The sequence below is a fragment of the Myxocyprinus asiaticus genome, chromosome 46, assembly GCF_019703515.2.
Source record: "Myxocyprinus asiaticus isolate MX2 ecotype Aquarium Trade chromosome 46, UBuf_Myxa_2, whole genome shotgun sequence".
Classification (NCBI taxonomy): Eukaryota; Metazoa; Chordata; class Actinopteri; order Cypriniformes; family Catostomidae; genus Myxocyprinus; species Myxocyprinus asiaticus.
Genome location: NC_059389.1, coordinates 1,092,501 through 1,107,500, shown reverse-complemented (window position 1 = coordinate 1,107,500; position 15,000 = coordinate 1,092,501). Strand labels below are relative to the sequence as shown.

Sequence of the window (15,000 nt, the reverse complement as noted above, 5' to 3'; positions counted from 1 at the left end):
ACATTTTCAACCTTTCCCTCTCTTTGTCTGTAGTCCCCACATGCTTTAAAACATACACCATTGTGCCTGTTCCAAAGCAATCCAAAATAACTTGTTTAATGACTGGCGTCCTGTTGCTCTGACCCCCATCATCAGCAAATGCTTTGAGAGACTAATCAGAGATTACATCTGCTCTGTGCTGCCTCCCTCACTAGGCCCATTGCAGTTTGCTTACCGCAACATCTGCTCCACTGATGATGCCATTGCATCTACAATACACACTGCTCTCTCCCACCTGGAAAAAAAGAACACTTATGTGAGAATGTTGTTTGTAGACTACAGCTCAGCGTTCAACACCATAGTGCCCTCCAAGCTTGATGAGAAACTCCAGGCTCTGGGCTTAAACAGCTAGCTGTGCAGCTGGATCCTGGACTTCCTGTCAAGCAGACGCCAGGTGGTTAGAATAGGCAGCAACATCTCCTCATCACTGACCCTCAACACTGGAGCCCCGCAGGGCTGTGTTCTCAGCCCACTACTGTATTCCCTGTACACACATGACTGTGTGGCAACACATAGCTCCAATGCCATCATTAAGTTTGCTGATGATACGACGGTGGTAGGTCTGATCACTGACAATGATGAAACAGCCAACAGAGAGGAGGTGCACACTCTGACACACACACAACCTCTCCCTCCACGTCAGTAAGACAAAGGAGCTTGTGGTGGACTTCAGGAGAAAAGACAGAGAACACAGTCCCATCACCATCAATGGAGCACCAGTGGAGAGAGTCAGCAGCTTCAAGTTCCTGGGTGTCCACATCACTGAGGAACTCACATGGTCCGTCCACACTGAAGTCATTGTGAAGAAGGCTCATCAGCGCCTCTTCTTCCTGAGACGGCTGAGGAAGTTTGGAATGAACCGCCACATCCTCACACGTTTCTACACCTGCACTGTGGAGAGCATCCTGACTGGCTGCATCTCCGCCTGGTACGGCAATAGCACCGCCCACAACCGCAAAGCCCTACAAAGGGTGGTGCGAACTGCCAGACACATCATCGGAGGTGAGCTTCCCTCCCTCCAGGACATATATACCAGGCGGTGTGTGAAAAAAGCTCGGAGGATCATCAGAGACTCCAGCCACCCGAGCCATGGGCTGTTCTCACTGCTACCATCAGGCAGGCGGTATCACAGCATCAGGACCCACACCAGCCGACTCCATGACAGCTTCTTCCCCCAAGCAATCAGACTTCTGAACTCTTGATCTCTCACGATCAAATACATCAGCACTGCACTTTATTAATCTTATTATCTCACACTGGACTGTCATAAATTATATTCTCTCTTAACAACACACTGACAACTGACTATCAACCGACAGCCTGAATGTCAATACAGTACAATACACCATACTGTATATTTGATATATACTATATATACTATTTTTTATTGTCTAATGTGTATTCTATATTGTGTGTATTGTATAATGTACATTGTATGTTGTTATTTGTATATTGTGTTGTGTGTAATTATGTGTATATTAGATATGTATATTGTGTTGTTGTAAATCTGATGTTTATTGTAAACTGGTATATGTCTCATCACTGTGACGACTGCTATGTTGCTCGGAACTGCACCCAAGAATTTCACCCACTATTGCACTTGTGTATATGGCTGTGTGACAATAAAAGTGAAGAGAAGTAAAAAAAATATATATCTTTAGAGACCCGGCACCCATATCTATTAAAAATGGATCTACAAAATGCCCAGATAATGTCAGTTTATTTAGATGTATTATTTTTCATATATCAACGAGAAAATGCAACAAATCAGGAAAAATCTAGAAGAGGTTTCATTATTTTCACACTGAAATTTCATAACACGCAACTGGCTGTCAAACACATATTGAGCTACACATAAGATACACATGAACTTATTGAGTGTAAATAGACGCACAACTTAAATGCATTTCACTAGCAAACCAAAATGACATCAGTCATATCATACTGTTCATGTGTTAAACTTGCTATAGTTTACTTCCATGTTGTTTCTTCATCAAATATCAATGTACATCAAGTCAATCACTGAAACAACAGCGCCACCTTGAGTAAGAAATAACATGTATAATATGTATGTGTTCACACATATGTGATGCTGATAATTCACCATTGTCACACAGAAAATCAACATGATATAGTATTTATTTGTATGAATATAGTACTCATTTATCTTGTAATAAACAAAGAAATTGATATCCTGTGATAGTAAACTTATATAGATAAGAATGAATCATAAAACATCATTTATGGGTTTATTTCATATCTCGGGTCTTTAAGGACCCTATAAACTTTTGACACTTAAACCATTATTAAAAAAAACATTACAAAACATTTTTATTTTTTATTTTTATTACACTATTTGTAAGAGAGAGATTGGGGAATGCTAAAGAGGTGTGGGTACAACTCTAAAAAATGGTACAGTGGGGAAATGAGGTCCCGGGTCACTAAAGACCCAGTGTATGCGTTTAAGGGTTGAAATACATACAAAACAATAACTGCATCCCAAACTGCACACTTCTACATAATTTTATGCCATTTTGTAGTGTAAGCAGTGTGAGTAGTATGTTAACACTGAAAATGCAGCAAACAGAGTAGTAGTTAAGTACCCGGATGATGCACTTTTTTAACCGTCAAAACGGAGTGTGGCTTGTTGGACATTTCATGCTCTCAATGCACGCAGCTTGCCGTACATAGCGGAAACAGTGCCGGTCCTACCCCATTTGGCATCCTAGGCGAGTCCCTCCAGTCCAGTAAACATGGTATTGGCTTGGTAATTTTTGGTACTTTTAAGAGCTTTCATGTAATGTTAGTATTTTGATACACTTTTATTTAGAAAATGTCTTTACCTGCAATAGACAATCGTTCACAGGCTGCACACACACTCACACATGACCTTCTTCATCACTGGCAAACGACTGAATGCAGCTGCAGGTTTTGTTTCAGTAAACTGTAAGTAAATATCCACTTCATTCAGCATTGTTTTTGTTCCCGTTACTGTTTTGCTGCATGACAAAGAGCTTCAAACGATTCAGCCTGCACGTTAGACAAATTCATTGAGAAGAACCGACTAAAAACAGAGATTATTTCACGCATCGCTCCAATTCGCGAGCCCCACGCTCATGAGTCTATGGCCGTGTTCACAATGGCATACTTACACAGGTATAACAGAAACAGTAAGAGTAGTATGGTACTAAGGCATTCAGTACATGGTCTATATGCTCCGTGGGGGGCGCCACAACACATTACTGGAACGTACAGGGCACATTTTGTTCGACACAGATTGGACACATGCTAAAATTGGCTCAGTAGATCGGCACCCCAGAAGCATTGCCGCCCTAGGCGCTCGCCAATGTTGCCTAATGCGTTGACCATTAAGTGCTCCATTTGAGACGATACTACTCTTTGAAAATTCATACATGTGGCAGGGAGGAGGGTGCGGACGGGTCGTGATGCTGCACACCTGGCCCCTAATCAGGCTAATCAAGTCCTCAAGAGGCATAAAGGCGACTGGAGGCTGCAGTTCGAGAGAGAGAGTGTTACGGGCAACTGCCCTGCATGTGTTTATGTTTGTGTCTTTTTGTTTAAGTTAACCATTAAATATTATTTATATTGTTAAGCCGGTTCTCGTTAATTCCTCCTTTCCCAACGTTTTCCTTTGTTACACTGGTGCCGCAACCCGGGAAGGAGGAGGGATGCGCCGTAGTAGAGTCCTCGCCACTACCATCCACCCCAATGGAGCAGCCACGGCCATCCGCCGGGGGACGGAGGAGCCCGGCCACCTGAGAGCGGAAGAACGGCCGCCGACCGCGAGGGGAGAAGGAGCTCCTAGCCGACTGCCTGGAGCGGTCAGGGCCACTGCCAGGGGCAGAGGAGACCCCTAACGGCCGCTAAAATGTGGCGGGGTCAAGAGAGGACTGCAGACCGCGAGCGGGAAGGGGCTCCTGGCCGGAGCGGGAGAACCGCTGACAGGGGCTGGGGTGACCCCTACCGTCCACCGAAAACACGGCGGGGCCTTCCGTCCACCAGGGGCAGGAGGACTGCCTCCGATCCACCCGGGGAGGCACGGCTGTAATCCACTAGAGGGTGGAGGAGTGGCCAAGGACCATGCTACGGCGTATCGGAGAACCGGCAAGCACGTTTTTTTTTCTCTCTCTCTCTTGCTGTCGCTCCGTGTTGCCCTTTGCAGACTGACGCAAAAACACGCTCAAGGTTAACGGCCCCTAAGGATGCAATTTTCTAAAAAGTTTGAATGGAGTCTGCACGTTTAGTGCTTCAAGCTTAATTAATTGCAGAAATTTGCGAAGAAGAAAATCAATACAGTGCTGCCGTGCAAACACCGTTAATAGAGATATAGATTCATTTAATGACATATTTACACCTTGTACTTCAAGATATTGAAAAAAAGCCTTATTCCTGCAAATACTGGAGGGAAAATCATCTTTACACTTCAAAATACTGCAAAGATTTAGTACAGACATAATACAAGCGCTATTTTCACACAACCATCGGTCGACACAATCAAGCTGGACTTGAGATTTCTCTGCTCGCAAGATACACACTAACATATAAACCAAAATCCAGAGAGACTTTTGAAACATGTCCAAAACATCACTGATATGATTCAGACGGCTTTATAGAGACCTACAGCAGAGGAAGGTAAATGGCCGCACATAGAGTTTTAACACTTTTTTTGTCAATGAAATGGTGATGAAGGCCTATTTTACGAGAATAGTTCTGCTTCTTCTTATTTTCAATAACAGTTCTGTACATTGGGGTGTTTTGTGTTATAATTTTTGTAGTTTAGTTCATGGTTCTTTAACAACTACACGAAAACAAAGCTTTAATCACACTGCGAAAATATCAACCAGACAGCCGGATGTTGTTTGAACACCAAGCGTACACCGTTTCCTCAAGCAGCTCTGCATCTTCCTTTAACTCGACACAGTGCCGTGGTACCATTGCAGCGGACACGTCGCTCCAAAGAGTTCATTGATTTGGGCAACCCAAACATGAGTCATCCCTTTAAACACAACTGAAAACACAGCGAGAGGCGCCACAACGGTTAAAGATGTCTATCTAGGGGGTCTGGCTAGCTCAGCTAGTAAAGTTGCGAGTTCGAATCCAGGGCGTGCTGAGTGACTCCAGCCAGGCTTCCTAAGCAACCAAATTGGCCCGGTTGCTAGGGAGGGTAGAGTCACATGGGGTAACCTCCTCGTGGTCACTATAATGTGGTTCTCGCTCTCGGTGGGGCATGTGGTGAGTTGTGCGTGGATGCACAGAGAATAGCGTGAAGCCTCCACACGCGCTAGGTCTCAGCATTAACACGCTCAACATGCCACGTGATAAGATGCGCGGATTGACGGTCTCAGACGTGGAGGCAACTGAGATTCGTCCTCCACCACCCAGATTGTCACTACGCCACCACGAGGACTTAGAGCGCATTGGGAATTGGGCATTCCAAATTGGGGAGAAAAGGGGAGAAAAAAAAAAAAGACGTCTATCGAGCACATTTACGTGGATCAACAAATTAAAAAAGCAAAATATCAATAGCAGCATAAATAGTCCCGGTGCTGAATGTCATCAAACAACCAGAAATAACTACCATTGTCCCACTTTACAACATATGCCACATGAAACATATGTAACCTAACGGTATATTCATTTAATTGTGGGATTTCATGTATTAGCAGACTCTCAAACATTATACATGTTTCTTTCCTTGATTAAGATTCACAAAACATTCTTGTTAGAGTATTATACAACTATAAATCAACAGAACAAGTACCACAGCTGTCATCTGTCACCTTATAAGCGTAATATGTCAAGCTTACTAATAGTGCACCTGGTGGCCGAGGTTGGTACTGCACACTAACTGTTAGCTAGCAGGCAAAAAAAAAATAAATACAAAATAATAATAATAACAATAATAATAATTCTCATGTGTTGCCATTTGAGCAGAAATTTTTTTTTTTTGAAAAACAAAAATTTAGAGAAAAAATTTAGATTTTTTTATCATTTATTTTTTTGAGAGAGAGAGAGAGAGAGAGAGAGAGAAAACATTTTTTTTTTTTTTGATAATTGTTTTTTGTATTAGTTTTTTTGGACAGAATTTTGTTTTCAGTAGGACATAGGCTCTAAGACACCTAAAAAGTTAAAAAAAAAAATTTACCTGGAGAATTTTTTTTTTTCACAGTGTGGTTCGGGGCTTCCGTACTAGATAATACTGTCGTCGTCCACTATCTGAGGTGGACTGTTGGGTTTTACGCTGTTGTGGATGTTTGTCGGGAAACTCGAGTGCTGTAAATTCAGTCCAGCTGTAGAAATGAGACACAACTGATCCGAACACCACAGACCTACAGCTCAACACCAGTAAATGGCAAAAATAATGACTGCAGCAGCTTACTCGTTTACACAGAAGGATTACGAGCCAAAGGCAGCTGTTTTATGCTCCAAAACAAGAGTTTTAAGGTTAAAACAGCCATTTAGGGCTTTAAAATTACCTAGATATCACAAAAGCAGATCTAGTGGTGCTTTCATCATAACGTCAGCTAAAAACAGTGTCTGTAACACTCCAGGGGCCCGTGGCCCGGTTGGGTGAATGTAGACTGGATGAGTCCGACTTTTAACTAACTACCTCTCTTGGGTCCCGATAGAATCAAAGCGAGACAGAACTCGTTCATCATAACCGATTTGTGCATAAGTTCACAGCACCGACAACCTCACAAAGCCCAACTGGGTCTCAAGGGACGGTTTCCACGAAAACTGCGGTTACATCGATTAATCAGAGCTGATGTGCATTTCATTGTCTGCACAGAGAGAGTATATACAGGTGAACCTCACAAAAACATATCCAGGTCACATTTAACCCAAACATTCAAGGACCATTAAGATTATCAGCTTTTTTTAAACAATCGGCCCATGTCAGGTTATTGCTTTTATTCATAATACTGATGATTGGCCGATACATCGTTGCATCTCTAAAATATTTTTTATAGTTATATCACAGCAAACTAAAGTCACTCATGAGCGTAAGATTACATGCATGTAAATTCACTGATCTGGATACTAAAGTGATATCCAGGTGTATTTACTCAGTACTGCCCCCTAATGATCACTCCAAACACTAAAAGGAATAGTTCGCCCAAAAATGAAAATTATGTACAATTACAGATTTATTTTGTAATAAAACTTTTAATATGTCCAAATAAACTCATCTGAATCTTTGTACAGTGTGGCTGCTGATAGTTATGTAATGTCTTGATGTTCATTAATAATGACATTCATGTGGGCCTCTGCACATGTTACAATTGAGTTTGCAAGAGCTGCACTAAGGTGAATGCATGCATTATTTATCACACAGAGAGTTTAACTCAAGCACACACACACACACAGAGAAACAAAGAGAAAGATTAAACATATGCATGTGTATGACTCAAGAATACTTAGCCCCTTACACACAAGATTATCAAATGTCACTTGTTCACTCTCACACTGTAGTGATATTTCGACAGGATCCAGATGTGTTCTGTCCATTAACAAAAGAATCAACTGAATTCAGACAAAAGAATCAACTGAATTCATTGACAAAATAATCTACTGTATTAATTCACAAAAGAATCAACTGAATTCATTAACAAAAGAATCAACTGAATTCAGACAAAAGAATCAACTGAATTCAGACAAAAGAATCAACTGAATTCATTAACAAAAGAATCAACTGAATTCATCAACAAAAGAATCAACTGAATTCATCAACAAAAGAATCAACTGAATTCAGACAGAAGAATCAACTGAATTCATTAACAAAAGAAACAACTGAATTCAGACAAAAGAATCAACTGAATTCATTAACAAAAGAATCAACTGAATTCATTAACAAAAGAATCAACTGAACTCATTAACAAAAGAATCAACTGAATTCATTAATAAAAGAATCAACTGAATTCACTGACAAGAATCAACTAAATTCATTGACAAAATAATCTACTGTATTAATTCACAAAAGAATCAACTGAATTCATTAACAAAAGAATCAACTGAATTCATCAACAAAAGAATCAACTGAATTCATCAACAAAAGAATCAACTGAATTCAGACAGAAGAATCAACTGAATTCATCAACAAAAGAATCAACTGAATTCATTAACAAAAGAATCGACTGAATTCATTAACAAAAGAATCGACTGAATTCATTAACAAAAGAATCGACTGAATTCATTAACAAAAGAATCGACTGAATTCATTAACAAAAGAATCGACTGAATTCAGACAAAAGAATCAACTGAACTCATTAACAAAAGAATCAACTGAATTCATTAACAAAAGAATCAACTGAACTCATTAACAAAAGAATCAACTGAATTCATTAACAAAAGAATCAACTGAATTCATTAACAAAAGAATCAACTGAATTCATTAATAAAAGAATCAACTGAATTCACTGACAAGAATCAACTAAATTCATTGACAAAATAATCTACTGTATTAATTCACAAAAGAATCAACTGAATTCATTAACAAAAGAATCAACTGAATTCATTAACAAAAGAATCAACTGAATTCAGACAAAAGAATCAACTGAATTCAGACAGAAGAATCAACTGAATTCAGACAGAAGAATCAACTGAATTCATCAACAAAAGAATCAACTGAATTCATCAACAAAAGAATCAACTGAATTCAGACAGAAGAATCAACTGAATTCATTAACAAAAGAATCAACTGAATTCATTAACAAAAGAATCGACTGAATTCAGACAAAAGAATCGACTGAATTCATTAACAAAAGAATCGACTGAACTCATTAACAAAAGAATCAACTGAATTCATTAACAAAAGAATCAACTGAACTCATTAACAAAAGAATCAACTGAATTCATTAACAAAAGAATCAACTGAACTCATTAACAAAAGAATCAACTGAATTCATTAATAAAAGAATCAACTGAATTCACTGACAAGAATCAACTAAATTCATTGACAAAATAATCTACTGTATTAATTCACAAAAGAATCAACTGAATTCATTAACAAAAGAATCAACTGAATTCATTAACAAAAGAATCAACTGAATTCATTAACAAAAGAATCAACTGAATTCATTAACAAAAGAATCAACTGAATTCAGACAAAAGAATCAACTGAATTCATTAACAAAAGAATCAACTGAATTCATTAACAAAAGAATCAACTGAATTCATTAACAAAAGAATCAACTGAATTCATTAACAAAAGAATCAACTGAATTCATTAACAAAAGAATCAACTGAATTCAGACAAAAGAATCAACTGAATTCAGACAAAAGAATCAACTGAATTCATTAACAAAAGAATCAACTGAATTCAGACAGAAGAATCAACTGAATTCAGACAGAAGAATCAACTGAATTCATCAACAAAAGAATCAACTGAATTCATTAACAAAAGAATCAACTGAACTCATTAACAAAAGAATCAACTGAATTCACTGACAAGAATCAACTAAATTCATTGACAAAATAATCTACTGTATTAATTCACAAAAGAATCAACTGAATTCATTAACAAAAGAATCAACTGAATTCATTAACAAAAGAATCAACTGAATTCATTAACAAAAGAATCAACTGAATTCATTAACAAAAGAATCAACTGAATTCATTAACAAAAGAATCAACTGAATTCAGACAGAAGAATCAACTGAATTCAGACAGAAGAATCAACTGAATTCATCAACAAAAGAATCAACTGAATTCATCAACAAAAGAATCAACTGAATTCATTAACAAAAGAATCAACTGAATTCATTAACAAAAGAATCAACTGAATTCAGACAGAAGAATCAACTGAATTCAGACAGAAGAATCAACTGAATTCAGACAGAAGAATCAACTGAATTCAGACAAAAGAATCAACTGAATTCATTAACAAAAGAATCGACTGAATTCATTAACAAAAGAATCAACTGAATTCATTAACAAAAGAATCGACTGAATTCATTAACAAAAGAATCGACTGAATTCAGACAAAAGAATCGACTGAACTCATTAACAAAAGAATCAACTGAACTCATTAACAAAAGAATCAACTGAACTCATTAACAAAAGAATCAACTGAATTCATTAACAAAAGAATCAACTGAATTCACTGACAAGAATCAACTAAATTCATTGACAAAATAATCAACTGAATTCATTAACAAAAGAATCGACTGAATTCAGACAAAAGAATCAACTGAATTCATTAACAAAAGAATCGACTGAATTCATTAACAAAAGAATCGACTGAATTCAGACAAAAGAATCAACTGAATTCAGACAGAAGAATCAACTGAACTCATTAACAAAAGAATCAACTGAATTCATTAACAAAAGAATCAACTGAACTCATTAACAAAAGAATCAACTGAATTCATTAACAAAAGAATCAACTGAATTCATTAACAAAAGAATCAACTGAACTCATTAACAAAAGAATCAACTGAATTCATTAACAAAAGAATCAACTGAACTCATTAACAAAAGAATCAACTGAATTCATTAACAAAATAATCAACTGAACTCATTAACAAAAGAATCAACTGAATTCATTAACAAAAGAATCAACTGAATTCATTAATAAAAGAATCAACTGAACTCATTAACAAAAGAATCAACTGAATTCATTAACAAAAGAATCAACTGAACTCATTAACAAAAGAATCAACTGAATTCATTAACAAAAGAATCAACTGAATTCATTAACAAAAGAATCAACTGAATTGAATTAATTAACAAAAGAATCAACTGAATCCATTAACAAAAGAAATGACTCAATTCACTGAAAAGAATCATCTGAATTCATTGACAAACATCGACAAACGTCACTGAAAATAATCGACTGAATTCATGGACAAAGAATCAAATTAATTCATTGACAAACGATGTGACTGAATTCAATGAAAAGAACCGAATGAAAGGAACAGAACACTTCAAGAAAATGTATATTCACTAGATATTTCTAATCACTTTCCCAAGCCTGGCCTTTTCCATTCTCGACATGACACAATTAATTAAAAAACACAGTCTCATAAACATCATCTCCAGTGCTGGAGATTCAGATATGACAGGCTGAAACACACGAACAGAAAGATTCAAATCAAACAGCGATGCATTATTTATCACATGCACTCATGCAGCAGATGACACACCATGTCTCTACAAACACTCACAGAAAATTAAAACAGGGAATTAAAGGCTAAAGTTAAAACAACATGTGTGCCATACATTCTTTATCAGAATCGTGTTTGCATGTGATAAAGTACAAAACAATCAATGTACATTGTACAAAAAAAAATCATTGTTTTATTCTTCAGAGCTGACCGAATATCTGAATCAACAGATCACGTTAAACACACAGTTATATGAAGAAATGATTACAAATCATGTACTCTACCTGTAAAAAGTTTGAACATGATCTTTCTCATGATCTTAAAAACCTTTGCATCTTAATGCTTAAATCTTTGAAATTAGTTTTGTAGATGAATATAACGCTGAAATGAGAAGTGTCCATCATACATGTAAACTCCTTCAAGACTGCTGAAGCGCTGGAATCTACAAAAACAAGCTCAAATACAAGACTGTGCACTTAAAGGTGCTGTAAGCGATTTTAGCCGTTCTACTTCCACGAGACTGAGCCACTGAATTAGCCAAGCCCCCTCTTTCCAAAACCCAGCACATCAAAGACAACAAATGAGCTTTATTGAGACCGACATTGTGCAAAAACTGTTGTTAAAAACAACAGCTGCAAAATAGCGCCCTCAACTGACAACTGTTATGAACAACATGGCATAAAAATGGCATTAAGCCTCTGTAATTCACTGCAACTACAACACTATGAGAATGTGCAAAATGATTGACAGGTCGAAAAGCAGAATTGTCCACGGCCCGCAGACACGTTTTTGTTTGCTGTTTACAGAGTCTAGAGCTGTCACAGAGACAGGTGAGATATCTTACAAAAATATAAAACTATTTATTTATAGTTGTTCATTATTAGTGTAGAAACAATATAATTAAATTGTATAGCAAAATATTCAGATATATACAAATATATCAGAGGTTGGAGAGTGTCGGGAGAATGGCTCGATTGCGTAATTCACAGTGCATCATGGGAGTGGGCGGAGCTGCTTTTTTGACGTGATTCTCTGATTGGTGGATCTCGCTTTAGGATTATGGGTAGTGTAGTTCTTCTCCAGGAATTCGCTATTAAACATGATTTTTTAAAAGTGAAGTTGAAATAATGCAAACTGATGTCTTTAACAGAAGCATATACCATCGATTAACAACCTCAGAGCTCATGGTAGGTCTGTCTTAAAAGCTTTATAAGTTGTTGTAAATAATCAGTTAGTCTATGGAGAAAATGAATGGTATTTTTACTTCCAGAAACCAGAAGTAAATTACAGTTTTTCTCCATACTGCTTCGGGAATACAATAGCATGGCACATTTTGGAATTCTCCCTTTGAAGTATGCATCCATGAATGCTTTTTTGAGCTAATAATACCCAGATGGTCTAGGTTTGACTGGTTAGTACGGTCCAGTAAGCCCTTGCTAATAGATGACGCAACTACATTATCTTTCTTCATTGAAGATCGTTCAAAAGTAGTCGTGTATGGGGTTAATGGAAGGAAATGTGGATTGGACTGGAACGAGAGGGGTGCTGGGGTCAGAGGTCCACTCTTGTCTTCTAGTGACCTAAAAATGTCCGTTTTACCATCTTCAAATATAACCGACACACTATTCTCTGTTATTTTTGCGTCTTGTTACATTAAGGCAACATCCACACTAATCCATTTACATTTTAGAACTCGTAGTTTTCCAAATTACACAGTAATGGAGAACGCAAAAAACGCTCCATTTTTGGTAGACGAAAACACTGTTCTAGTGTGAATGAGATGCGTAAAGGTAGCAAAATTAAACTAAAATTTTCAAATGAAAGCACATTAGTGTCAGCATGGCCTAAGTGTAATTGCTGCGCCCCTACAGTCACCAAACAAAACTGGAAAATAATCACTGTTTAAAACTTTTTGTACAAAAAGATAGTCCCGCCCCAAACTCATGCCATTGGTCGAGCTAATGCTGTTGTGTCTGGCTTTTTTTACGTTTTTCTCCCCTTTTCTCCCAATTTGGAAAGCCCAATTCCCACTACTTAGTAGGTCCTTCTGGTGGTGCAGTTACTCACCTGGACAAGTCTCAGTTGCCTCCGCTTCTGAGACCGTCAATCTGCGCATCTTATCACGTGACTCGTTGTGCATGACACCGCGGAGACTCACAGCATGTGGAGACTCATGCTACTCTCCACGATCCACGCACAACTCACCACACGCCCCATTGAGAGCGAGAACCACTAATCATGACCACGAGGAGGTTACCCCATGTGACTCTACCCTCCCTAGCAACCGGGCCAATTTGGTTGCTTAGGAGACCTGGCTGGAGTCACTCAGCACGCCCTGGATTCAATCTCGCGACTCCAGGTGTGATAGTCAGCGTCAATACTCGCTGAGATACCCAGGCCCCCCCAACGAGGAAGTAGTTTAACATTTAAAAACAATTACACACATTAATTTTAACTATAAACATTAAATAAATAGCCTAAAAATCGAGGACGTACCAAACAAGCGTCGATGAAACAGGAACTTCCCAGAGATGAGGCCCGTGATGATGGCCAGAATCCACATCAGGACTTTCAAGACGTTCCATCCTCCATTAGGATATTTATTCACCACGAATGAGAAGCAGTTCCCCACCACGATCATGTGTGCTTCCGTCTGGCTGTGAGAGATGGGATCCTCCGCAAAGATCAGGAAATTAAAGAAGATGACCAGATACACTACGACCAGACGAGACCACGGGTGCTGGAAATAATAACGGAACCGCGTGTAAATCTCCATCCGTCTGAGGACACCCAGACACCGCCCACCTGAAAGAGAAGGAAAAGAGACAGAATGAGAAAGATAGAAGTATAAAGAGACACATTTTTTGTGGTGTACACATTTCTACAAGTCACATTTGAAGAATATCCTGGCCACTCTTTTCAACATAATGAAATTGGTTGGGTTTGGGTGTTCCAGTTGTAATAAAAAGCACCATAGAGGTGGTCCATATGGCATCAAAACATGAGACAACCAATGATGTCTTTGGTGCAACACGTCTAAACGCACCAATTATGAATAGATGCAGATGCAAATAAGACTTGAGAGCTGAAGTGAAGAAGATTTTCACTGAATAACAACCTAAATTTGGGTCGGTTCCTCACACAAAACTATCGAATTACTTCAGAAGACTTGGAATATAGTGCATGAGTCATGTAAACTACTTTACTGGTGCTTTTATGGTGCTCTTTTTTTTCATTTTTGGACCTTGACAGTGTAAGTCCCTATTAACTTTCATTGAATGGAAAAGAGCAGTTTGAACGTTCCGCTAAACATCTCCTTTTGTGTTCCACAGAAGAAAGAAAGTCATATTGGTTTGGAACGATATGAGGGTGAGTGAATGATGACAGAATTTTCATTTTGGGTGAACTGTAACAGGTTAAGCCAGCCAGGATTTACATGCCCTGATGTTTGGGTGTTTGAATCCAGACTGGATCTGGCAAAGACCAGCATGTCACACACAAACACTCTAATGTTCAGATGGTGACCCAGAATTACTGGTGTGAGTGATGACATAAGCACACTGGAATAACCTGCTGCTTGGAAAACATGTGATTCAGGGCTTATTTAGACCCTGTGTGTGTGTGTGTGTGTGTGTGTGTGGTTATGCTAATATTTATAAGCATGGCCACCCAGTGCAACATTGTTACAGGAAAGTCCTCAATTAAATAATTAAAACAATGCATAACAAGTGCATATAACATATGCAGTAAATAAAACAATAACAGCGTGGCCTGGTTTTTGTAAATGATTGTAAATCTGCACAGCTCAATATCATATTTCTCTGGACCACCTTTA

At 38.2% G+C, this 15,000-nt stretch overlaps 1 protein-coding gene across 2 annotated transcripts in view; it reads right to left on the bottom strand.

Moving 5' to 3' along the window:
• tmem117 (transmembrane protein 117) overlaps nucleotides 1–15,000 on the bottom strand; it is a 70,429-nt gene that overhangs the window by 55,160 nt on the left and 269 nt on the right. For both annotated transcript variants that reach the window (XM_051690271.1, XM_051690272.1), the window contains exon 2: nucleotides 13,662–13,970. In XM_051690271.1, coding sequence (XP_051546231.1) covers nucleotides 13,662–13,970 — 309 coding nt within the window. The remainder of the gene's footprint in view (nucleotides 1–13,661; nucleotides 13,971–15,000) is intronic.